Genomic DNA, 25,382 nt, shown 5'->3' with positions numbered 1-25,382 from the left:
AAGTATTTATTCCTTTTACTCACTCTATCTCACTGGCAAAAATAACACATTTCATAACATAATGTATATTATTCATTCTTCATCTTTAGGTAATAGACATTTTCAATATGTTTTTTCAAACTTCCTCTGAAGTTGCTATGAAGCCTTATAGAAGTTCCCTTCAATAAATCTTAATGGGATTTTAGTTTGTAGGGCATTTTCTTCACTGAACTGAATAGATGGTTAGGGTTGGGGTAACTGAACTAAACTGAGCTAAATTGAATAGATAGTGAACTGAACTGAAGTGAACGCATAGAGGATTGAATTGCACTGAACTAAACAGACTGAACTGAATTGAATCAAACTGAATAGCTAATGAATTGAACTGAATAGTGACTTGAATTCAATTTACTTGATTTGAATTAAACTGAACTGAACCTAAAGATATTGAATTGAATTGAATTGAATTGAACTGAACTGGCCAGAACTGAACTGAAAGGAATTGAATTGAATTAATTTGAATGAAACTGAATTGAATTGAACAGAGCTGAACTGTCAGTAAAATAGCAGTGGACATTAGGGCTGAGCAATTTTGAAAAAATATCTAATTGCGATTATTTTGACTGATATTGCAATTGCGATATGATTTGCGATATTGGAGGGAATGATAATTTTTACATCATTATTTTCATTTTCATTGAAAAATTTATTAAAATGATTATGGTGTGATTTTTGCAGGGATCTGTACCAAACAAAGATGTTTTCTTAAGTCTGTAGAATATGATGAGTAGGCCAGGACATCTCTGCAGCACCACAATATTTAATTTAAAATGGTATTTTGACACACATTTCGCCTCCTGTGATTTGAAAATTGCAGTACGCGATTTCGATAAAATTTTGATTAATTGTTCAGCCCTAGTGGATGTGTCACCTCTCTGAGGCTGACTGGAGTGTTGAGCAGCAGGCTAGCTGTGGTGTTGGACAGGGAGAGGTTCTTGACCAGGAACTGGTGGAAAACCGACTGGTTCTTCAACACACTGGCCAGCGTGAAGCCTGCGTGGGAAACACACAACACCAAAAACACACACACACACACACACACACACACATATTTATTTACCGGTATATGTGTTTATAACTAGAGCCTGCTGTCACTGGAAATAGATGGATCTCATTCACTGAAGCAAGAGCTTTGATCAACTTCTAAACTCCTGACAACTTATATTATATGGTCAATATATTAAAACCACCTCTAGAGGTTCTTTCTCAATATGTGTTCTTGCGCATTCTTGTGTCTTGTGAGTTCTTGTGTCCTCCATGATGCATTTTACATAATATCTAACCACTAAAACACGATTCCACAACCAGCGGTTTCCAATCCTGCTCCTCAGGACTCAAAGTCCTGCTGGTTTTCATTCTAGCCATCTAATCAGGGACAATCAGCTGGTAGGACAGAAAACCAGCAGTACCCTGGGTATTAAGGACCAGGATTGAAGACCACTGGTCTAGAGCAGGGGTATTCAACCATGTACCATAGAGGGCCCAGAGTCTGCAGGTTTTCATTTCAACCAAACACTACAGCAGGTGATTTCACTGAGAACTTCCTCCTGTCTGGTTCAAGGTGTGCTACTCAGTGCAGTAAGCGAGTAAAACTATATTTGCATAGTACCTTTCTAAACTGTGGTTACAAAGAGCTTCACAATGGGATACTAGAAAAATAAGAGCACATAAAACAGTAAAATAATAAAACATGGAGAACATATACAAGAAATGAAACAAAAGACATAATCAAAGGCAAGAGAATAAAAACGGAAATCACCTGCTGTAGTCTCTGATTGGAATGAAAACCTGCAGACTCTCAGCCCTCTGTGGCACATGATTTGAGACCCCTGGTCAAACACTTGTGCAGCTGATCATTAATGAGCCTTTTTACAGCTCTGTAGCTCTGCTGCATTAAGTCATTTGCATATAAGCAACGGCTGGGCACGACCATAGGACTCTATATGGAATAAATTATTTCAGCATTTACAAATGAAATACTGTACAGATCCTTTGCTGGATCCAGATTCAGACTGTGGTCCGCCAATTTAGGGGGCAGACAAACATAGGCATTAGAATCAGTTCAGGTTAAGGTCTTCCCATAAACCAGTGGTTCTCAACGGGGGGTCCGGGGACCACCAGGGGTCCTTGAGGGAGTTCCAGGGGGTCCCCAGCAAATTGAAAAACTCTAAAACTTCGTAGAAGAATGAATGTTTTGATCATGGCTTCACTGTTATCTCTCTACCTACAACACAGATAGTCATGGGATTCTGGACAAAATCATATCTGGGTCTGGGGGCCAAATGTGTACTAAATTAGGGGTCCTTGACATGAGAACAGTTGAGAATCACTGCCATAGACAACCAGGATAGCACTGATCTATTCTACAATAAATATGTAATCAATAAAGTGGCATCATATCCATCATATCAAAGGTGGACCACACTGACCGGACCAGATTTTCTAATAAAAGGCTAGTCGGTCCGATACTGTATATGGTCAAACCAACATATGGGTGGAAGCGGGTCTGTGGCAGACCTTGGGTGTTGTTGTAGTAGAGGTCCAGCGGGGACGGGGTGGAGCTCAGGCTCTCCAGATGCTGCTGCAGCGTCTCCAGCTCCTGGCCCAAACCGGGCCGGTCGGAGGTGAAGAGATGGTTCTGCTCAACCACCTCGCTGATCCGGTCCAGCAGCTGGGTCACACTGCGGGAGGAGGATTTTGTTTAATTTCAAACTCAATCGCTTTGAAAACCGCACTTCGCAAAAGAAATGTCCATCTTTTCAAATCTTAAATAAATTCACCAATGGCTTGAGATAGTGCTTGGGATTGTTTCCAATGCAGTTTCACTTGTTTCAGAAAGTGTTAATATCTTGAAACAAGGCAGAATGAGGCAGATCACTCCACTGGTATTCAGCAAAATTCTTGAATTTGTATCTGTTATAGTGTGTACCAATATTTTTTTTTTTTTTAAAAGGTGGAGGAGAGGAGGAAGGAGAATATAGAGGGAAAGAAGGATGAAGTGAAAAGATGAGGGAAAGAGGGAGGGAGGGAGGGAGAGAGGAAGAAGAACAGGGTGAGAGGAAGAAAAAGAGGGTGAGGAGGGATGAGCAGAGGGATGGAGAGGAGATTGACGGGAGAAGAAATCAGAGGAGAAAGCAAGGAGGAAGGCATTAAAGAGATGACGATAGAATGAGTTGCACAGATAGAGTGTGTGTGTGTGTGTGTGTGTGTGTGTGCGTGCGTGCGTGCGTGTGCATTTATAGAGGTGTCGGAGAGTACAATGACGTGGCTGCAAATCATAAGGGTAAGCAGAGTGAGATTAATTGGTCGTCTGCATGCAATTACAGGTAATGACCGCCGTTCCCTCTTCTCCTGCCCTGTTAAAAGTGTTTTGGACAGTCACTCTGTTAGGCAATTAGCGCCATTAAATACCAAACCATTAATGACTGTGTGTATATGTGTGTGTGGGTGGGTGGGTATGTCTGTCTAGGTCTATTCTGGTGTGTGTCGGAGTGCCTGTGTTTCAGTGTCCTACTGTTTGTTTGCTTTGGTCCGACTCAAGAGGATAAGTTTTTACTTTAAGTTGCATTTACAGTACAGCGACTTTATCAACAAAGGTCACATGCGAGCAGTTATGTCCTTCACTGGTCAGAAATTTGGTGCAGGGAAGCACTTTCTACCAGGGTAAAACACATTCTTAACCCTGGCTCCAATGGCCTCCAGATGTTGCTGAAATTGCTTCACATTTACTTGCATCTTAAAAGGAATAGTTCACCCAAAAATGAAAATTCTGTCATCATCTCCTCCCCCTCATGCCAGTTGAGACACAGGTGAAGTTTGTCCATATAACACACAGGGAGGCTGCCAGCACAACTCCATAGCAGCCTTCTCCAAAACAACTGAAGTCAGTGGGGACCAGTTCTTCAGAGTTCCAAAAAGACCTACAGTATATTTACACCATCATTTAGTGCAAATCCTAACTACAGCTGATTGATTTGGAACAAATAATGGTGTATAGGTCTTTCTATTCACAGTGTGATTGTTTGGCTGTTTTTGTTTTGGAACTCTAAAGAACAGGTCCCCATTGACTTCAGTTGTTTTGGAGAAGGCTGCTACCAAGTTGTGCTGCAGCCTCCCTGTGTGTTATATGGACTAACAAATTTCACCTGTGTTTCATTTGACATGAGGGTGAGTAGATATTGACAGAATTTTCATTTTTGGGTGAACTATTCCTTTAGGTCTGAACGCAACTGATTCATGAACCTTGGAGGAAATCCTGGCAAAAAGCGAACAAATCTGATGCAAGCTCCCACCAATGGCTAAAAAAATAGACAGTCAAAAGTTAGATTTCGTTGCTAAAATCCACTTTGAATGTCTCAGAAACAGAAAATGTCATTTCCAAGTCCATCATTAACCCCTTGCGAGACATTCAAAGTGGATTTACACAACAAAATCAAACATTGTTTTGTATATGGACCCATAGGAAGCCATCGCATCAGATTCTGTTTTCAGCCAGAGGCTTCTTGCTGCGCAGGCTGTTCCTCGAAGGTTTTGAACGGGTCGCGTTCGGACTGAAAATGCAAGAAAATGCGAGTGAATTGCGGCGACATCTTGAGGCCGTTTGAGCTACTGTAACTCAAGATTTACAGCTTGTTTAACCCATAATGCACACCGTGCTTCGTGCAGTTGGGCGTGCTCATGGTCGGAACGTGTTCTGCCTCCAAACGAAGCTCCGGGGTTGGTTCGGAAACGTACCGAGACCGTACTGTGTCTAACTGAACAAACAAAACTAAGAAAGAAACTGAGATAACTGCTCTAAAAGAAGCAAAAGAAAAAGGTGCGTAACCGCCTTTAGTGATCACTAATAGAGTCAACTCACGTGGAGTTCTTGTACTGCAGGAAGCCGAACTCGTCCCTCTGTCCATCCGGGCACAGCGACTGCATGATGGGGATGATGCCGGCCGAGGTGAGGGGGGCCGAGCTGTAAAAGGCTGGAAAAGGAGGGAGGAAAGAAAGGGGGTGAGGGGGTGGGGGGTGGGGAAGGAACAAGAGATAAAAGACAAAAAAGACGGAGGATGGACAAAGAAAGAGGAAGGGATGTGGCAGGGATAGGTAGGACGGTATCGGACATGTGGCGAGGGAATCCGGGGGCGTAGAGATGAAGAGGGATGTACAAAGAGAAGGGGAGGAGGATCAACAGGTAGGGTCAGTGTTAAGAGAAAACCAAAGGACCAAAACCAAAATGCGAGGAGGAAAAAGGAGGAGGAGAGGTTTAACGTTAGAGGAAGAGAGACGGCAGAGGAGCCATCGCAGATAAAGACAGTGCAACAGCTAATGGCCAGAGAGGCTCCCAGATGTCAAGGCCGAATAAATGGGGCTTTCATCATTCTGCTGCACAAAAATGGCCCCCGTGATATTTTTCCTCATCCGTCCACAAATGCTGGCTGGACAAGCTTTCACCCAGACAGGAGGGGAAAAAAAGGAAACTTCAGCTCTTGCTGAATGCATACAATAGCCCAATGTTTCCATGGCTACTGTGCCGCTGAGTTCTTGTCAGTCTTTTTCTGCTTGGCGGTGGATATAACCACCCACAAAAACACTCTGCATTGTCCTCCAGCTTTCTCTCTCTCTCATATTATATTATCTATCCGTGCCTTTTTCACAGATGGGAGAAAGACCAGAAATCCTATCGGGTACACAAATACACCCAGAAAAACAAGGGATCAAAGAGCTGTATGATTTGTTTAAATTAAAAAAAACTGGCAAAACAATATTCTGGAGAAGTTTCAGTCAGGTTTCAGAGCCAAGCACAGCACGGAAACTGCTCTCGCCAAAATCATCCATGATTTGAGACACTGATCACACTGAGCACTGATGCCAACAAGATTTTAATTCTGGTTCTTTTGGCCTTGAGTGCCGCATTTGAATGTGTCCTAAACTGGTTCAGAACTAACATTACAGGGAGGACATTCTTCATCAGAGAAACATGATCTAACTTCTGGTGCTGCACAAGGAAGCTGTTTTGGTCCCCTGCTTTTTTCAATATACATGCTTCCATTAGGTGATATCATCAGGGAACACAATGTCAATTTCCATAGCTACGCTGATGATACACAACTATACATCTCTGTAATTACAAATGTGCAAATGTCTTCAAACTAAATGAAGGTAAGACAGAAATCCTTTTGGTCGGCCCCAAAGCCAAAAAGGAGGAACTCTCCACAAGACTTGGGAACCTGAATCCCTGGATCAAATCAGTAAGTAACAAGCCTGGGTGATATATTAGATTCCGATTGAAGTTTTAATTCCCATATAAACGAGATGACCAGAACAGCATTCTTTCATCTTAGAAATACTGCTGATGTACGGCGCGTCCGAGAACTTTTCCAAGATGTTTGTCATAGCACCATTGACATTTATTCTGGGGACATATTCTGGTACGACATAGAAGCCTGTTTTTTGAAGAGTGGAGGAACAATGAAATGTGCATCTATAGCTGTGTTGCGAAGTCAAGTACAGGACATCCAGTACAGGAGAATACGCTGAGCGGATGGATGTAAGGTAAGACAATATGGACGGTGTATAGTTTCAGCGCTTGGTTACTTCTGAGGAGAAATGAAACTCTCCTCCCTCCACCTATCTGCCCCATTAATTAGCTATTATATATAACTATAATTAGCTTGGCGCTTTAACAGACTTTTGGTAGTTTAGTCTTAAAATATACACCAGACGTTTGGTTAAGACCCTTATTTATTCATCTCCTGTGCATGTAATTTCTCCATTCCGTAAATGATACAAGCTCAGCAATTAAGAGAAGAAACGGACCCCCTCTACCCGTGAATACATTTCATCCTAGAACAGAAACTAAAACTAAATTGCTGACAATTACACTCCTGTTATTGCACCCCAGGAGAATTGAACAGGCTATTAAAGTTAGAGACACACAGCCTCGAGTCAAATCCAGACCCAGAAAGGCTTTATCTTAGAGCAAGTGCCCATTCTTAAAAAAAAGGGTGCGCAACAGAAGTTTTATTAGCAATAAAAAGTTCTAGTGATCAATAATCTGCCTTTCAGATTGCTTTTGACATAAAAAAATTATTTCTGTGTATAGAAGAAAAAGAAATCTTCAGATCCTTCCTTCGCTCACACTGATTGGTCCAACCTACTTTGCTGGGCTTGTATTATATGATTAATCACTCAGTGCTGTAAGGCACCCATCCAAAATGAATGGCATTATTACCACCGCCAAGGAGGTTATGTCTGTCTGTCAGCAGGATATCACAAAACTTATAAACAGATTTCCATGGAATTTGATGGGCAGATGGCCCAAAGCCCAAGGAACAATTGATTAGATTTTGGTGCTGATCCAGATCTGCGATTTCCACCATTAAACGATTTCCGTTTTTTTTGCCATAACTATGAAACTAATGGAGATAGAGACTTGATTCCAAATCCTTACTCCTGTGTGTATGTTTGCAGGGTCAAGAAAACAATTGATTTAACTTAAATTTGTGTTTTTAGTGTTAGGAATGATGTGTTTGAATGATGTGGGAGAGCCTGGGTGCAAGCAGGGTGCCCAAACAGTTAGAGAGTCTTTCCCATAACAGAAAAAGCCAAGGTTCAATCCCTGTAACCCCTAATGTATCCATCAACCGCCATTTGTTGCTTAGCAAGACACACTGAACCCCCGACCTGCTAACTCATTGCAAGTCAATTAAATAAGACATCAATTCAGTGCCATCTGTCCTCTCTCTGGCCAACAAGCTGAGGGCAAAAGGTCATGAAGTCATTTCATGTGTTAAATACAGGTCAGAATCCAGCATTGAGTTCAACCCGGATGGTTGAGAGACGACGTTAAGCACAGTCCCCGCTGTATGCAGCAGGAACTGTACAGAATGAACAGCAAATAGCAGAATTATACACAGAGTCAGTCAGATACATGAAGTTAGACAGCAATTCTGATTGAAATACACACAAAAACACAGACCAAGACAGACAGACACAGGTAAGAGCTGCACAATTGATTGAAAAAATGCTGAAATCACGATATTGGATGTACCTTTCAGAGAATATCATTCATTTCAATCAAAGTGAATTCTAAGCATTGCATTAGCAGCTCAATTTCTACCCTTTGAAACATTTTTCAGTGATGAAATCCTGCAATTCCGATCAATATACTCAATATTCTGCAAAATGATCACTTGTTGGTGTGATTTGTTGGCTATATTGTGCAGCCCTAACACATGTGCACCCTTTGTTTGGAAAGGTGAGTTGCAGATTAGATTATTCCACGTATGTATCCGCATCGGTATTCATACGAGTGTGCTCCCCTCTGCCCGGCTGCCAGTGTGTTTGCCTGGCAAGTGCTAACCTGGGCAGAATAAAGCTCTTTAGCATCAGTCCAATACAGTGTGAAATAGGATCGTGTTCTCTGGAGATGACAGAGCCCAGGCGCTGGTTTACTCAGTCAGCACAGAGCTAACAAGATGCAGAAAGAGAAGATGCTTTGGGACCGGAGAGGAATACACTCGCGGGCGGAGGCGGATATATTCAGTTTCACACACTCGCACACTCACACACACACACACATTTCTGTGCGCATATAGGCCTGCCTGCACACATATATGCCCACACAGATACACGGTTGTACAAACACACCACCCGAAAGACAAGGTAAACACACCCTGGTTGAGGTTAACCGAGAGATTAAAATTATTTCATGAATGAGTCAAGTCAGCCAGGATCAGGGGGAGATCAGAGGTCAGGAGTAAAATAAAGTGACTATGACACTTACACACTGGTCCATCCAACATGTAGAGAACATGCATCATGCACGGGAAAGAAAGAAAACAGACGGAAAGCCAGACAGAGAGAAATAGATTGAAAGAGAGAGCAGCAGAGACAGGACAGAGGTAGAGTACAAGAACAAAGACAAAAAGCATCAAAATAAATTGGGTGCTACGATGGCTACGGGCAACGATAAGTGCATTGAGAACAAACTAAAACATGGATAAAATGTGAACTAAGGACAGTGCTGCACATGACTACAAGGTGAACTAAGGACAGAAAGCTACAGCACAAGGCGGTGGGCAAATCACATCTTTGCAACCGAGCTCTCACCAGCGGATTAGCAAAGCTATGCATTTGCCTCTTTGAAATGCATGGCGATTCTGCATAGAACTACCTAATATCTTTTTGACAGCAGGCATATCTAGGCCAACATGACTCAGCAGTAGCGTTTGCTTTCCATATTTAAAACAACAACAGAGTGGAACTTAATGTGGAAGTGAGGGCAGAAGATGACGCTTTTACACCAACATACACCTGTATACACCTCCACCCTGTCTCATTGGCAATCTGCTGTTGGCTGGTCTTTGGTGCCAGGTGATGTCACCACCTGTTGTACTCTATAGAAGGTGACATCATCTGGCACCAAAGACCAGCCAACAGCAGATTGCCAGTTCAGTACCCTACTTTTCACCATTAGGTGTCAGGCTTTACCACAGATTTGGGTTTGGGCTTCAGTTACTCTTTAAAGAGTAACTAAACCCCACCTAAACCAAACCCACAGATTTGAGTTTGGGGTTCAGTAACTAAACCCCCACCTAAATCTGTCAGAATTTGGCACAAAGACCATCCAATAGCAGATGGTCAGCTCAGTACCCTACTTTTCACCATTAGGTGTCAGGCTTCACCAAAGATTTGGGTTTGGGGTTTAGTTACTCTTTAAGTTTGAAGGCTCCTCTACAAGCCTTAGGTTCATGAAACCAAACCCTTTCTCCCTTTCCAGAAGCCACTGGATAAATTCACCAATGCATGGTGATCAAGCTAAAATCAAGGGTGTTTTTCTTGGTTACTGAGAAGTTGACATTTTGGAGATACAAGGTTTTCACCTGACAGTGGCGATATGTTAATAACAGCATACGTTCTGGACAGGAAACTTCAAAGGGTACATCCTAAAATTACCAATCAACTAGATGTTTTTTAATAGAAGAGGACCTCCGAACAATGATTGGTTGCCAAAGTGGCTAGTAAAAGACTAACTTACCAGCCACAGGCAAAATAGATCAGTATTTGGCCTGTAGCAGTAGCTGGTGGTAATGTGATGGAGATGTTCCACCCTACACATACTGTGTCAATACTAGGATTCAGCCAATAAGGGTTTTTGAGGGCTGATGCCAATATCACCTTTTTTGTATTGAAGCTGCTAAGCCAATATTTTGTTTAGATTATTTTCATGCCATATAATTCAATTAATTACAGTACAGTGCATTACATCAGTTGCTCTACTCTCCCTTTTCCACGTTCTCTCACTTCCATTGCACGTCTACCTACCTTCCTTGACGGGAATCGCCGGCTTCTTCTGCCTCAGGCCCAGGAGGATGAAGAAGAGGACCAGCGGGATGAAGATCTCAAAGGCCAGCACCCACTGGAGGACAGGAAAGAAGAGAGAGAGAGAGTCAAATTGACAACCTTATTTGTGTTTACATTTCACCCTTCCCGCTCCCACCGACCCCGAGTTCCCGGGTCCAGGTCGGTAGTTCTAGAGCTTCAAGGTGAACCTCAGTCACGGCCGAAATTCCCCTTGTCGATTCCCATCTCCCCGCTCGTGCATCACGCTGCCGAACGGATTGAGTTGAGTTCGCCTACTGTCAGATATTGATCCATTAAATCAGGGAGCCGGTGTGAAGGTTGTCCAGTCTGCTAAACATGCAGTGTTGGCTCATGGCTGCTGCTGCCAAAACCCTGCCAGAGCTTTCCAAAGTGTTCGGCTACAGATATTATGTGCTTGGGAAAAGCGGTGTGCGTTGGCAGTAAAACACCAACCGCTATCTATAATCCTAAAATGGAATGAGTAGTGTGCATTTTGCACAGTTTACAAATGTGCATAAGTGCGTACTTAGACAATGTGCACAGTGGGCATCTAAAATCACCTCTCACACACACACTGTTGCACCATTCACACACTGATTTGAGCCCGTTTCTTGGTCCAAGCTTGTGTCTTTCTAGCCGTCCATTTCAATATCAAAAAGCTTCTGAAAGATTTTGTTTTCCAGACAAGCATTTTAGAGTTGTAAAGCCTTTTTTAAGCCTCTCATTACACTTCAGGACCGATTGGATCGCTTGGGACCGATTTCTGGTGAAAATGTTATTTTGGTAGAAAACTAATACATGGAACTGCTCATAGCGCCGGTTCATGAGCCAACATTTTATGCCGGATCAATAGCGGAAAGTGCCGAATGAATTCAAGCATTTAAATGGGTTTTTAAACAACCACTCTCGTCCAGCTTCAGCCTTTAATCCTGTTCTCTTTCTCTCTCTCTCTCTCTTTTTTTTCCTGTCTAGGAAACATGCTGTCACTTGCTAAGCATTCAATTATCCAGCCTTTCAACTGGACACAGCAGATTGCCAAAACTGGTGATTCATAAATCATATTTAGCCCACTGGAATGGAGAGAGGAGGGGAGAGGAGAGGAGAGGAGAGGAGATGAAAGGAAACAAGATTCAAAGAGAAGAGAAGTTTGTTTTATTCACTTTATTCACAGTTTTGTTTCATTCACATGAACAAAAGCACTAACATCTCATTTTCGCTTTAGAAATGCTGAAAAACAAAATATTAGATCATGATAGTTTTCATATTTTTTTACAGTGTAATGACTCTTGCCACGATTTACAGCACTTGGGAAAATAATTTTCCACCAATCACAGTTATTCTTTATTGAGCAGTAATAAATTAATAAAATGAGGAAAAAGTTGTAGTATTGAGAAAACTCCACTATATGAATTTTCTCACCTTGGCTGCGGATTTTCACACATAATTCCTGTAGTTCTCGTATTCAGACAGAACTATAGGTCATTGCAACACTATGGGACTGTACTTATTTCATTCATTATCATATTTACTGGATCCAAAAATAATAAAAATAAAAGAGTCTTTTGTCAGGGATCATGATGCCAAAGTGTGTGTGTGTGTGTGTGTGTGTGTGTGAGAGACATGACAGCATGGTGTTATCTGGTGACACTGTCCATGCAGACAAACAGAGAACTGGGAACCATGACGTCTTTGTGTCTCTTTCTCTCTCTCTGTCTTTGTGAGTGTTTCTCGCTCGGTCTTCTCTCTCTCTCTCTCTCTCTCTCTCTCTCTGTGTCTTTGTCTCTCTCTTTCTTTCTCTCTCTCTCTGAAAAATGCAAAAGCATGCACATAAATGCAAAAGTGAGCTCACACACACACATACACACACACACACACAGGTGGATGAGGCCATCTGTCCAGGCAGGACGCTGAGTCATCACAGAGAGAGAGAGAGAGAGAGAGAGGGAGAGAGAGAGAGGATGGATAAGTGGCTGAGTGACAGTGCAGGTGTGTGCGTTGTGTGTGTGTGGGTGAGAGAGCGAGAGACTGACCGCAAGAGAGACATAAAGAGACAGGAAGAGAGAAAGAGAAGAGGTGACAGAGAGACAGAAAGGAAAGAAAGGCGAAAGATAAGAAAAAGAGAGAGAAAGCCAGAGAGAGGAGAGAGGGAGGAAAGAGAGGAGTGAGAGAGACATAAAGAGACAGCGGGAAGTAGAAAGGTGAGCGAGACTGACCAATAAAGAGAAATTAAGAGACAGAGAGAGAGAGAGAGAGAGAGAGAGAGAGAGAGAGAGAGAGAGAGAGAGAGAGGATAACAAAAAAAAGAAGAGGGGGAAAAGGAAAGAGAGTAAAAAGACAGCGGAGTCAGTGTGTGTGTGTTTCTGTTGGTGAAGGTCATGACAGACAAACAGGCCTTTTAGACAGAGAAAAGAGATGACTGACACACACACACACACACACCCACACACACACACACACACCCACCCACACACACACACACACACACACAACAAAGCCGTCCTTCTAATGCCACGATACACACTCACATGCTACGACTCCAGCACACACACACACGAAAAATAATAATAATATATGGTAAAGGCATACAAGAATGTAGCAAAATTATTATTAAACATAACACGACTGACAATTACAACACTAAGTAGAAATATAAAAATGAAAAGTATGTACAATAATAGTAGAGCATACTAAGACAAAAAAAAAGAATGAAATGAATGAAAAACTATTCTAAAATATGTATCATATTTGTATAAAATATGTATACAAATATGAAGATATAGGTGAGAAAAATGTGAGAATATATAGAAAAAATTTACAGCATATATACAGGATGTGCAAAGGTGTGTCGTATTTGCATGACCAGAGGGCCATAAGACACACACACACACACACGCACAAGAGGACTATTTGTTCAAATTCTTTTATTGATTTTCATGTCCAGGAACAGCGATCGAAAACCTTTGACTTGAATAATAAAACAGCGGCTTGCTTTCCAAACCGGTGAGTCTGATCCTGCCTTTCCCCTCAAGTGCCAAATTTACATGTTGGAGGTCAACTTTCCTGAAGCCACTAACTCCAGTACACACGTTTTATTAATTTATTTATAATGTTTTAACCTTAACCTACAACATTTTCATAGAAATAAATGTCTGTCTTGCTGCTCTCCGGATCACAACGATTCAAGTTATATCCAGGTCATAAAGCTTTTCCACTGTCTGTTCTAAACAGCCGGTGTCTGGTAGCTCTTTCCCAGGAAAAAAATCCTCTGCTGCACAGGAAGTGATGCGTTTTACGTTTTCCGGCTTGTTTGGAATAAACAGTAGAAGAAGAGCTGGGTAGTTAGCATGAGCAGTGATAGCCACCATGACTGAACAGACAGAGAAAAGAGAAACTCAAACTGCATCGACAGAAAATCCAAGCTCCGCCCCCCACCCTGTTTGATTGACAGGTGATCTCTGAGATGACACACACACACACACACACACACACACACACAAAGGGCCTCTGACGGTCGTAAAATGATTATTATTCTCCATTAACAAGGCTCACGTCTGTGCTGCTGCTCCAGTGACGCCATTCAAAACATTTGGGATCACAATGAGACCAATGTTTGAGCCCTAGGAAGTCAGGCGGGGGTGGGGGGGTGGGGGGTGGAGGGGTTGGTGTGTATACTGGAGGAATGGCATGAAAGCTGCTTGTTGAAATCTTTATGTAAGAACCCCCCCCCCACCCCCAAACACACACACACACACACATAACCAAGAGAACTGGGGTCCATTACCATGCATTGATTTCCCATACTAAGCCACTGTAAATAACAACCCCCCCTCTCCTCTCCGACTTGGAAACACACTTATTTCCCAGGAGAAGCTGTGTGTCCATGTGTAGATAGTTTGTGGATAGATAGGTCAGCTGCCCCCCCCACCCCACCCCCCCACCCCCCTACCACCACCCTCAGCCCTTGATCGAAGACTTGGCCTTTCAGCGCTCTTTAATACGGCTTGCTTTTTTGGAACTGGAAACCAAACAAATGATCTTGGCCTTACCTAACGGAGAACGGAGTGGAAACCGGGGAAAGGTGTCAGGCTGAAAAAGCGAGTGGGTTTTCACACCCTCCGCGTGGCACCGATTGCCGGGAAACGTACAGACTAGGAGCATCGCGAAAAACCGACTTTGATATTTTTTGGGGGGGTGTGGCTGAGATAATCACTGTAAGATAAGTGTAAAGGGGGTTTTGTTTAATCCTGCAGATAAAAACAATGTGCACTCTGCATCCCCCTTTTCTCTGATCAAGAAGAAGAAGAAGCAGATGATGATAATGATGATTAGAATTGTTTGAAATTTGATGCTAGGTAATTGAAATGTGTCTTTTCTCATATCACTTAAAGATAAATTAATCTTAATTGGTGTATGGGTTGAATGGGGCACATATGCATTTCTTTATAGAAGGCTGCAGGATAACAACTACTACTACTACTACTACTAATAATAATAAAAAAACATATTTATGCATACTTGTGTGGACTCTGATTAAAATGTCTCATTAGAATCAGTTCAGGTTAAGGTCTTCCCATAGACGACCAGTGTAGTATTCACCAATTCTACAATAACTATGTAGTCAATCAAACTGCATCATATCCATCATATCAGAGGTGGACCACACTGACTGGACCAGATCTGGTTTTTAATAAAAAGGCCCAGTATCGGCCTCATATATCGGTCCGACTCCCAACAAACACGCACTCACTCCTCACCTCTGTAACACCGAGGATCTCTCTGTAACTACGCTGCTTATCTATTATGGAGGAGCCACTCGCTACTCATTTGCAGTTCAATTATTAACGGGGCTGATCATGACAAAGCTCTGGGATGTGTGTGTGTGTGTGTGTATGTGTGGCGGCGACCACTGCGGGGAGACATATAGACCACAGGTGTGTGTGTGTATGTGAAACCCCGTATAAATAATGGATCGTCTTTATGCGGACTGGAGAGTATATTTGGACTTTTATACTTTGTGTCTGTATAAAAGTGTATTGAAGTAGTTTATAAGGACTTTTAAGGCCTGTGTAAGAGTGTATAAAGTGTATCTGAGGGGATTCTTACACGTTGTCCATGGGTTTGGCTGCATATAGTAATGATCCATCTATGACACTCTGATGCAAGATCTATGGATGTCCACATACTGTAAAAACACAGATAAAGACCCATTGATTATTTATCCAGGGTGTGTGTGTGTGTGTGTGTTGTACCCATCTAGTCCCTGCCAGAAAGCACCCATTACCGCCCAGAGCCCTTCGAGTGTGTGTGTAAGGGCTGCCAGGAGGGTAATTTTTGAGATCACACACACACACACACACACACAGGATCCAATTAATCCCTGCGTACAGTAGTGCTTCATCACATCAGTCACGGTGGTACGGCAGAAGCAGCTGAGACTCCTGTCCTCGTTTAACCCAGATCCGCTTGATGCCGCTTACGATGAAGCATACTGCGAATTATTAACTATTCTACCGATAAAAAGTTAGGTAACGTGCCTAAAAATGTAATTATGCTATATCGAAAATTGAAAAAAAAAAGAGTTTCAAAGTGAAGACGGTGCTCCTACATTTCTTCCCTGTGCCCCCTCCAGTCAGAAGCTTATATGTTCTCCTCGGGATAAAGCATCATCATGTTTTATTCGAGCCGTCAGCTCTTATCGCATTTATATTCCTGGGCTTACTTTTTATAGCTACACTGCAAATAACGGCCATCTTAACAAGTTATTAAATCTGGTATTGAGTCGTAAATTGTTCGGTTTGCTTTGAAGCGGGTGAATAAATCGGCGAAGGAGGGGTGAGATCACTTCACTTGTTTCCAATGCAAATGAACCTGCGTCAAGAATGTATATGAACGGACTGCCATCTTGAAAAAAGTGGAGTAAAGAATTTTTTTTTTGTGAAACTGCACAGGGAGAAAACGAAATGACCCCATTGGCTGATTTTTTATCATCACTTTTAAGAAGCGTTGAGACTTTAAGACTCGATCCTCGACTTCTTACGATGGAGATTTTTTTTTTTTTTTTTTACAGTGTAGCCCTAATTTTACAGTCCACAGACTTCAACTAACAGCAGCATCAGCCAAACGAGAGGCTATATATATATATAGAAAGAGCTGGTGGGGATTCAGGAAGTAACCAAGCTCTCAAGCACCCAGATTATGGTTTGCTGCAGTATGTAAATGGGGGGAGATTTGGTGTGTGTATGTGTGTGTGTGTACTGTAGAAAAAGCAAGCCTGCAACACTATGCTCCAAAATACCTTTCAATTCGTGAGCGTGCATGTGTATCGTCCTTAATGTTTCGATGGGTTTAAAGCAGGTTTGAGAGGTTAAACGCAAGTCATGGAGCAGGAGGCGGAGTGATGCACACGTGCGCACTCGTGCATGTACGTGCACGCTCACAGACATACATACACACAGTGAAGGTCTATGCTGTTTTATGCTTTAACACTCGTGGCATCTGCATTCTCGCTGTGTCACCAGGCTGTCTCAGGCTTCCGCTGTATGAGGACAGAGTCATCTCCCCAGGGTGACACGAACACTCACACACACACACACGCACACACACACACACACACACACACACACAAGCACACACAGTGCCAGAGGCTACTGAGCGCTCAGCAGACAGGTACAGACCACAGGGAGATTGGCTGTGACAGTACAGTAGCCGGTGTCCTGATGTCCTTGTTACAGCTGCTGGTACAAGACAGAGAGGAGGCTTTCCTGCCAGGCAGAGGAATACAGAGAGGCTTAAGCAGATCGTCCCGCTGGTCAACTTAGCTGTTCAGTGATGAGAATGCAGACACCGAAATCATCCATGTGTCCACGGGTATCTTGTTGGCTTCAGTGCTCCATGCTAACACTTTAGCATACACTATAGGCTACAAGCATTATTCAAAGTAAGAAGAATTGACCCATAGTGTATGCTAAAGTGTTAGCATGGAGTCTACTATCACTCAACATAGTGTACGCTAAAGTGTTAGCTTCAAGCCTACTATCACTCAACATAGTGTACGCTAAAGTGTTAGCATGGAGCCTACTATCACTCAACACGGTGTACGCTAAATTGTTAGCTTGGAGCCTACTATCACTCAACATAGTGTACGCTAACATGTTAGCTTAAAGCCTACTATCACTCAACATAGGTTACGCTAAAGTGTTAGCTTGGAGCCAAATATCACTCAACATAGTGTACGCTAAATTGTTAGCTTGGAGCCTACTATCACTCAGCATAGTGTATGCTAAAGTGTTAGCATGGAGCCTACTATCACTCAACATAGTGTATGCTAAATTGTTAGCTTGGAGCCTACTATTACTCAACATAGTGTATGCTAAATTGTTAGCTGGAGCCTACTATCACTCAATATAGTGTACGCTAAAGTGTTAGCTTGGAGCCTACTATCACACAACATAGTGTACGCTAAAGTGTTAGCTTAAAGCCTACTATCACTCAACATAGTGTACACTAAATTGTTAGCTTGCAAGCCTACTATCACTCAACATAGTGTATGCTAAAGTGTTAGCTTGGAGCCTACTATCACTCAACATAGTGTACGCTAACGTGTTAGCTTAAAGCCTGCTTGCAAGCCTACTATCACTCAACATAGTGTATGCTAAAGTGTTAGCTTGGAGCCTACTATCACTCAACATAGTGTACGCTAACGTGTTAGCTTAAAGCCTGCTTGCAAGCCTACTATCACTCAACATAGTGTATGCTAAAGTGTTAGCATGGAGCACTGGGGCCAAAGAACTACCAGGGACACTTGGATGATTTTGGTGTCTCTGTTCTAATCACTGAACAGGTAAGTTGGCCAACAGGACAATGTCCCAGAACTCTGCATTAATTTAATCCACATCCCCTGCTTATGAAAATGAAAAGTGGAACACTCAAATTTTATATAGAGAGTTTTATTCCAATAAAAGGAGATATCAACCCATTTGAGAAAAGTGAATGTTACATTCCCTGTTTAGCTGAACGGGTGGAGCAGCTGTTTGATTCCCACCCATGCTAAAAATGAATGTCCTCATGATATAAAAGGATCAAGCAAATGGCAGATGATATCAAAGTCCTGAACCAATTCTGACAAACCAGACTGGAACTGGCAAACTTTTATGACCTGGATACAAATAAACTGCAAAAACAGCCATCTTGACAAGTCCTTTAATCGAGTGTTGAATCATAAAAGTGTATTTTTCTTAACACAACAGGTGAGAAAAATCTGCCAATGGGTAGCCTAGCAAGAGAAGGGCAGTTTGGGGTTAAATGGAGCAGAGCCCTACAATACACACCCAAGCACAGACAATGAAGTTTGTCATTGGCAGACTAATGATGCTGATTATGGGTGTTAAAAGCAGGTAAATGGTAAGGACAGGTTTCAATGCTTCCCACACATGCACAATGGCAACAGGTGAAGGCACACACACCTGTATAAACACTGATAACATAGACACACACGCATACACTCACGCTATTTTACACTTGGGTTCGATCGATATTTGAGTTTTTGATGGCTGATACTGACACTTTTTTGGATTGAAGCTGCCCACAGCTAATATTTTATGCCATTTTCATGCCAAAAAATCCAAAAACTCTTAAGTAGTCAGAGTTTCATCCAGAATTGTATTCTTGTCAAGGTGGAAAAAGCCTCTGAAACAGCATTTAAACCATCAAGGGACACTAAAACTCTCCACTGAAATCCAGGGTAGTAATAATCAAGATATTCATGCATAAGTCTTCCCATAGACAGCCAGTGTAGATGATTGATTAATTATGCAATAAATATTATGGATGGGACAATATATCGAAATTCAATATATCGCAATGCAAAAATGTATTACATGCCGTGGGGCAGAAAAATGAATTGAGATATTAGCTGCATTTTATTCTGCTGTAGTAATCACAAATGAGATGCTTGACCATCACAATTTCACAAGCTCTCCATCCAAATTATATTATTTGCACTTTGTAATGACATTTCTAAATAAATAAATAAACATAATTCTGCATAGTCATACTTTGTTGTCATTGAACTTTTATTTATTCCATCGTATCGTGGTTATATTGAATCATGAACCCCATATCGCGTATTGAATCGTATCGTGAGATAAGCATCATCCCATTCCTAATAGACAACCAGTGTAATATTTATGAATATACAGTATATATTAACAATTTACAATACAATACAATAAATATGCAATCAATCAAACTGCATCATATCATCATACCAGAGATGGTTTGTTTTCATAAAAGGCCAATATCGGCCCGATAGATTGGTGTAATTCACTCATACACACACACACGCATTAAATATCATAACATACACTTTGCATGAATACACACAGACACACACACAAGTGGGGACCCAGCCAACACCTGGAGACAGTCATCAGGGATCACACCACACAGTATGGAACACACACACACACACACACACTCTCTCTCTCGGTCTATCAGGGATGTCGGTGGGAGGAATCACACCCTTGTTCTAAATGGATGTGTCATCTTCAGTCTGGCTGCCACACACTGCAGCCTCTCTCTCTCTCTCTCTCTCTCTCTCTCTCTCTCTAATCACACTTAAAGACGCACTTCCACCAAAAAAAAAAAAAAAAGCAAAAAAAGCAAAACACACAGCTGATTTATCGTGAATCCCCAAATTACAACCACCGCTGCACAATTTCATTTGGCTTGAGAGTTAAGAGCCGATGAGTGTGAATTTGTCCTCCGGTAATGGCACTGAAGGACACGCTGAAACGGCGGGAGGGATTAATAAAAGCCCAGTGAAACGATGTCGATGGAAGAAGGGAACAGCATGAAGGATAGCGTGAAAACAAACGAGGGAAACGCTTCTGAGTAATTAAGCCGTTTTGTATATTTAGCACGATGGAATTCCAAGTCAGAACAAACTACTGTAACCGAATCTGGGCTCCCTGGTCCTCTCTCCCGGTGCGGTACCCCTAGCAGTTGATACACACACACACACACACACTTTGAACACACCCTTTGTCCTCACCTTCCCTCCACTCTCGAAGGTGACACTTGACGTATACACTCTACAAACTCTCACTGCGGATCTTGCCATCTTTTGGACATCTCCTCTTTTGAAATTACATTAGACTGCTGCGTTGAGCTTCTTCCAGGACTGTGCGCTGAGGGGATCCGGATCAGACTCTGTACTTGATGTATGTTATGTGTAATCTGGATGGTAGGGCTCAGTGCTGATGGCGGAAGCTCTCACCTAAAACATTTTTAGACACTGTTATTTTCACATATTTTTGGGGGTTGAGGGTAGAAATCAGAAATGGCCACAGCCTGAAATTGTCAAAGGTCACACAACACAGGCTTACCCAGCACCATAATACATTGAAGTAGAATTGAATCACATTTATAATGCAATGTTTGTGTATTTGAATTATGTAAAGGATGATGATTTTTCTATCGAGCAAGCACCTATTTCCCAGCAGTTCAAAGTTCGTCACAATAGAATAGTTGAGATTGAGGCAACAACAACAACAATAACAGAAAGAAAACTAGAAAAAATAGGTAATTAAATGGCAACTGGTATAGTGGTTGATGCACAAAAACAATATACTCAAAGTAGTGAAAGTTCAACCACAAAGCAATGGATGTTAACCTTCTGAACAAACATCTCCCATCCCAATAAAGACATTAGCTAGTTGTGAAATTAGCTAGCTAGCTTCCATGCATAGTACAAGCAATCTAAGATTTAGCTAGGTGGCAAAATAAAAGTAAAACATTGAAGTTCTAATGAAATAATTGTACCTCAACTCCTGGGTGTTTTTCCTGAGACGCATCTTCTGCCTGCTTCTACCCCCAATATGGACAGCAACACTCCTTTGGGGAATATTCATTCGCGTTCACCGTGTCAAAATGCTCCAAACGAAAACAGTCGCTACACACTCGCACTTTTTCAGCTTCTCAGGGGATATTTGCTGTTCCCGAGCACTGTCAGCCATTGTGGTCGAGGACAGGAACCGAGGGTTTTGACTGACATTAAGGTGTGAGGGCAAAAATGACTCACGCTAAATGATAAATCACTGAGCTATTTAATCCGATCTCTGAATTTATCAAGTCACTTGACAATGTATCACTGTCTTTGAGTTCACATGCAATTTCATCACAGTGTTTTTCAATTCACATTCATTTTCATCACCTCTAAATTTATCAGTTATTTTTTGTTACTGGCTCGCCTTAAATGATAAATGGCAATGATGAATAATAGAAAGTGGTGATAAATGATGAAAATGGCTGTTTTTTTTATCAAATCACCACCGTTTTAATCAAATCGCCGTTGGATTTATCAATTCATTTGCCAGATTATCACGCAATTTTTCAATTCACATGCATTTTCATCACATCTATTTTTATCATTTAATATTTGTTACTTACACTCCTCAAACCGCAAAGCCCTGCCATGCGCTGTCACGAAATGTTCTGGATTCAAATGAGAAACTGATATTCTAAAGCTGCCAAACTAAATGGAACGGACAAACTAGACCAGTGGTAAAATCTCATGGTGAGGAAGCATGCCTTCCTTCACCATGAGACACCTGGAGGACTTCCACACCACCAGCTCTCAGTAAGTGTGTGTGTCAGTGTGTGTGTCTGTTGTGTGTGTGGTTTGGACAGGTGCTTGATGGATGGATAGAGGGAAGGATGATAGAACTGATTGATGTATTAATTGATTGGTTGTCATACATACTGCAGTGTGGCCATGAGCGTACGCTGTGGGACTCGGGCTTTAACACAATCCCCAGTGGTACCAACAGCCAAGAAGACGTAGAGGTCAAGGAAGTGAACTGATTCTGATGACAGAGCTTCAGTGCTGTGCAAGTCACCAGTTGTATACAGCATTCTACATTTTCACTACTTTCACACTTTCACTACAGGCGAGTGTCAATACAAATCAGGTGGCACCGCGCAATTTTGGTATGAAAAGTACACTTGCGCCTTCGCCTCCTCCAGCACAGGCTCAGGCATTCTGTGCTATTTTCGTGGCTTTAATTGTCGAAAGTGCACCCACATATAGATGCTCCAAAATCCCCACAGACCCTTTCATGTATGTTATGCTTGTCTGTTTCACTTTGATCTACATTCTTCAACCAGTAGACGTGTATACATGCGCATCCAAAATGCGATTTTAACACGATTAAGGCAATAATGCCGGTAAGAAGAGGCTCGATTACTGGGCCGATTCTTACCAATATCTCTCATCCACATGTGTTTGTAGGATGTATGAGGGCATTCCCTTTCGGTTGACGAAATCCCTATATCCATCCAAAGGCAGCAGGTATGTGCGTTCCATCTGCAGCCTCTAATATGAGGGATGCTGTAGATTTTCAAAGTGGTGTGCAATTACACATACTAGGGCTGAACAATTAATCAAAATTGTATTGAAATCGCAATATGGCCTACTGCAATTTTCAAATCGCAGGAGGCGCAATATTTGTTAAAGGCGAAATGGGTGTCAAAATACCATTTTAAATTAAAAGTTATGCTGCAGAGATGTCCTGGCCTACACATCATATTCTACAGACTTAAGAAAACATCTTTGTTTGGTACAGATCCCCGCAAAAATCACACCATAATCATTTTAATACGTTTTTCAATGAAAATGAGAATAATGATGTAAAAATTATCATTCTCTCTAATATCGCAAATCATATCACAATTGCAATATCAGTCAAAATAATCACAATTAGATATTTTTTCAAAATCATTAAGCATACCTCATCCAATGTGGATACCTTGATTAAATTTTGCACAACTTACACCAGGCTCTTATAAAATCATTAATCAGAGTATTGTCGGGTTAATGTCGGAATATTACAGTCCATGTAAACGTGCTCACAGAGAAGATTGAGAAGATCATTCATGGGGAATGGCATGTTTTCTGTTTTTTTGATATGGCTTTCAAATTTTCTGGAATTCTGCCCATTTTTGCTTGATCTTTGCTCTGCATTATAATAATAAAACTACAAATCATTTACTCTCATTTACGCTGAGTTAAAGTGTCACACCTTCCCATGCCCCATCGACAGCCACAGTTTATGCGTGACCGGCAAAATCCACAACCAAAAGGGCAGCTTGACGTGTGAAACAGAAGAAAAGGATTTCAGCGCAAGCCTGTGAGAAAATCTGAATCATTCTTTGGTTGGGAGTCTGGCTGCTGAACGGCCATCTGCTGAAGAAACAATCCTCTCCACTGTGTGTGTGTGTGTGTGTGATTCAAGAGAAATGAGATGTCTTGCCCCTCCGTTTCCCTTCCCTCTCTCTCAGCCCACTCCTCCTCCTCCTCACCATTAGAGAATTAACATTAGATTTGCACACAAGGTCTCCTCAGACTCGGCAGACGAAAAGAAAACCAGAACAACATCTCTTCTGAAAAGAGACAATGGCATCCATACAGCGTTGGCCTTGCTGGAACCAACAAATGATGATATTTCTGTAAATATAATACTGTATCCATTCCATTAAGTTGAGTAACACACACTCTTATAGCTGAGAGATTGCTGAGAAAAATGTTAACAAAAAATTATATTGTAAATTGTTTTTTTTCCTGCTGAATACTTGCAGGTGGGTTACATCAATGTATCAGTTTCCCAATATATTGGGGTTGATATTGGCCTTTTCCCACTGAAGAGAATTTTATTAGTCTGACTTTCAATGGAGAGTTTTAGTGTCCCATTATGGTTTAAATGCTGTTTCAGAGGCTTTTCCACCCTGACAAGAATGAAATCCTGGGAGAAATACTGAACCTTTGTCATTTTTTTTCATGAGTATAGTAAAATTTTGGCCAAAGTTTCAGCTATATGCAGCCTCAAACCAAAAATATCTATATCAACCTTCAAAAACTCATAGCGGTCTTACCCTAACATGCGGACACAGTGTTTTATACACATTTTTAAAATGCCAGGGGAGAAAATGACCCGCTAAATAAAGTTTAATACTATTTCTGAGACACGAAACTAGGGAAACTGTCTATCTTTCCCTGCAGCCTGAACGATGGTGAACTGGACGAAGTGCCGCACACTCCCGTCTTGGTGCGGGATCGAGGCTTACTGGTGAACAAGCATTTTTATTAGCCAGTGGTGTGAAACACTGCGAACAGGTGGCTCTCACAGCAGGACTTATACACAAGCCATCAACTGCAGGGAGAGGGTGAAAGCTTGGCCACACACACTAACCCCCCCACCCCCCACCCCCCCGCACACACACACACACACACACACGCAAGCCACATCCACACAAATGCAGACCATATGCATCCGCACCAGTGGTATATAGGATTTTTTTGTGATACTATTGTTTTTATTTGGATTTTTAGGCAGGTATTTTGACAGTCAGAGCCAAGCAGTTCATATTTGAAGTCAGTACTTGAGTTGCCCTTTATTGAAAACACAATGCACAAGTACACATTGTTGGAGAATAGTGTGTACTGTTATTATTCTTTTTGACAGACCTGTGCTTTGGACCAAAAAGCCTGCTTTCAACCTCCCTCTTCCATGATTTAACACTGTCTAGTTGCAACCATTCTCGTGGTGGCAGCGGCGGCCATTTTTATGTGAACCGCTGGGCTAGCTTCTGTATAAAACCGACTTAATGGCAAGTCGCTGAGAGGAGAGGTTCAGCAGCCAGGACCAAAGGAGCTTCCCCTTCGCTGCCATGGATTGCTAACATGCTAATGTTGACTAGAAGAGCTAGCGAGAGAAGTACAGTCTGTGATAAAGCTACGTTAGCCTCGTCGCTAACGTTAGCTTTCGGCTGAGTTTTGTCAGTTTGCTTAGCACTATTCTCAAGCAGTGTGACAGACTTTGTGGCCTTAATGCCTAGACTTGCGTTGTCACCATAGCAACTAACCCTTAAAATTCAATAGTCGCTATTTTATACTGTACTAGCCAAATTACCGTGGCAAAGGACCGTTCCCCATT

The 25,382-nt window shown here is 42.0% G+C and overlaps 1 protein-coding gene across 1 annotated transcript in view; it reads right to left on the bottom strand.

Annotated features, from left to right (window-relative positions):
- Nucleotides 1-25,382, bottom strand: part of abca2 (ATP-binding cassette, sub-family A (ABC1), member 2) — a 76,848-nt gene that overhangs the window by 39,096 nt on the left and 12,370 nt on the right. The window contains exons 2-6 of the mRNA XM_071523788.1: nucleotides 10,354-10,447; nucleotides 10,146-10,148; nucleotides 4,898-5,009; nucleotides 2,557-2,720; nucleotides 911-1,032 (exon numbers count right to left, since the gene is read on the bottom strand). Coding sequence (XP_071379889.1) covers nucleotides 911-1,032; nucleotides 2,557-2,720; nucleotides 4,898-5,009; nucleotides 10,146-10,148; nucleotides 10,354-10,447 — 495 coding nt within the window. The remainder of the gene's footprint in view (nucleotides 1-910; nucleotides 1,033-2,556; nucleotides 2,721-4,897; nucleotides 5,010-10,145; nucleotides 10,149-10,353; nucleotides 10,448-25,382) is intronic.

This window comes from Centroberyx affinis, unplaced genomic scaffold (assembly GCF_046629955.1).
Source record: "Centroberyx affinis isolate AG114_WGS23_722 - 3 ecotype Tasmania unplaced genomic scaffold, CSIRO-AGI_Caff_v1 ptg001114l_1, whole genome shotgun sequence".
Classification (NCBI taxonomy): Eukaryota; Metazoa; Chordata; class Actinopteri; order Beryciformes; family Berycidae; genus Centroberyx; species Centroberyx affinis.
This window is presented reverse-complemented; position numbering and strand designations above follow the sequence as displayed.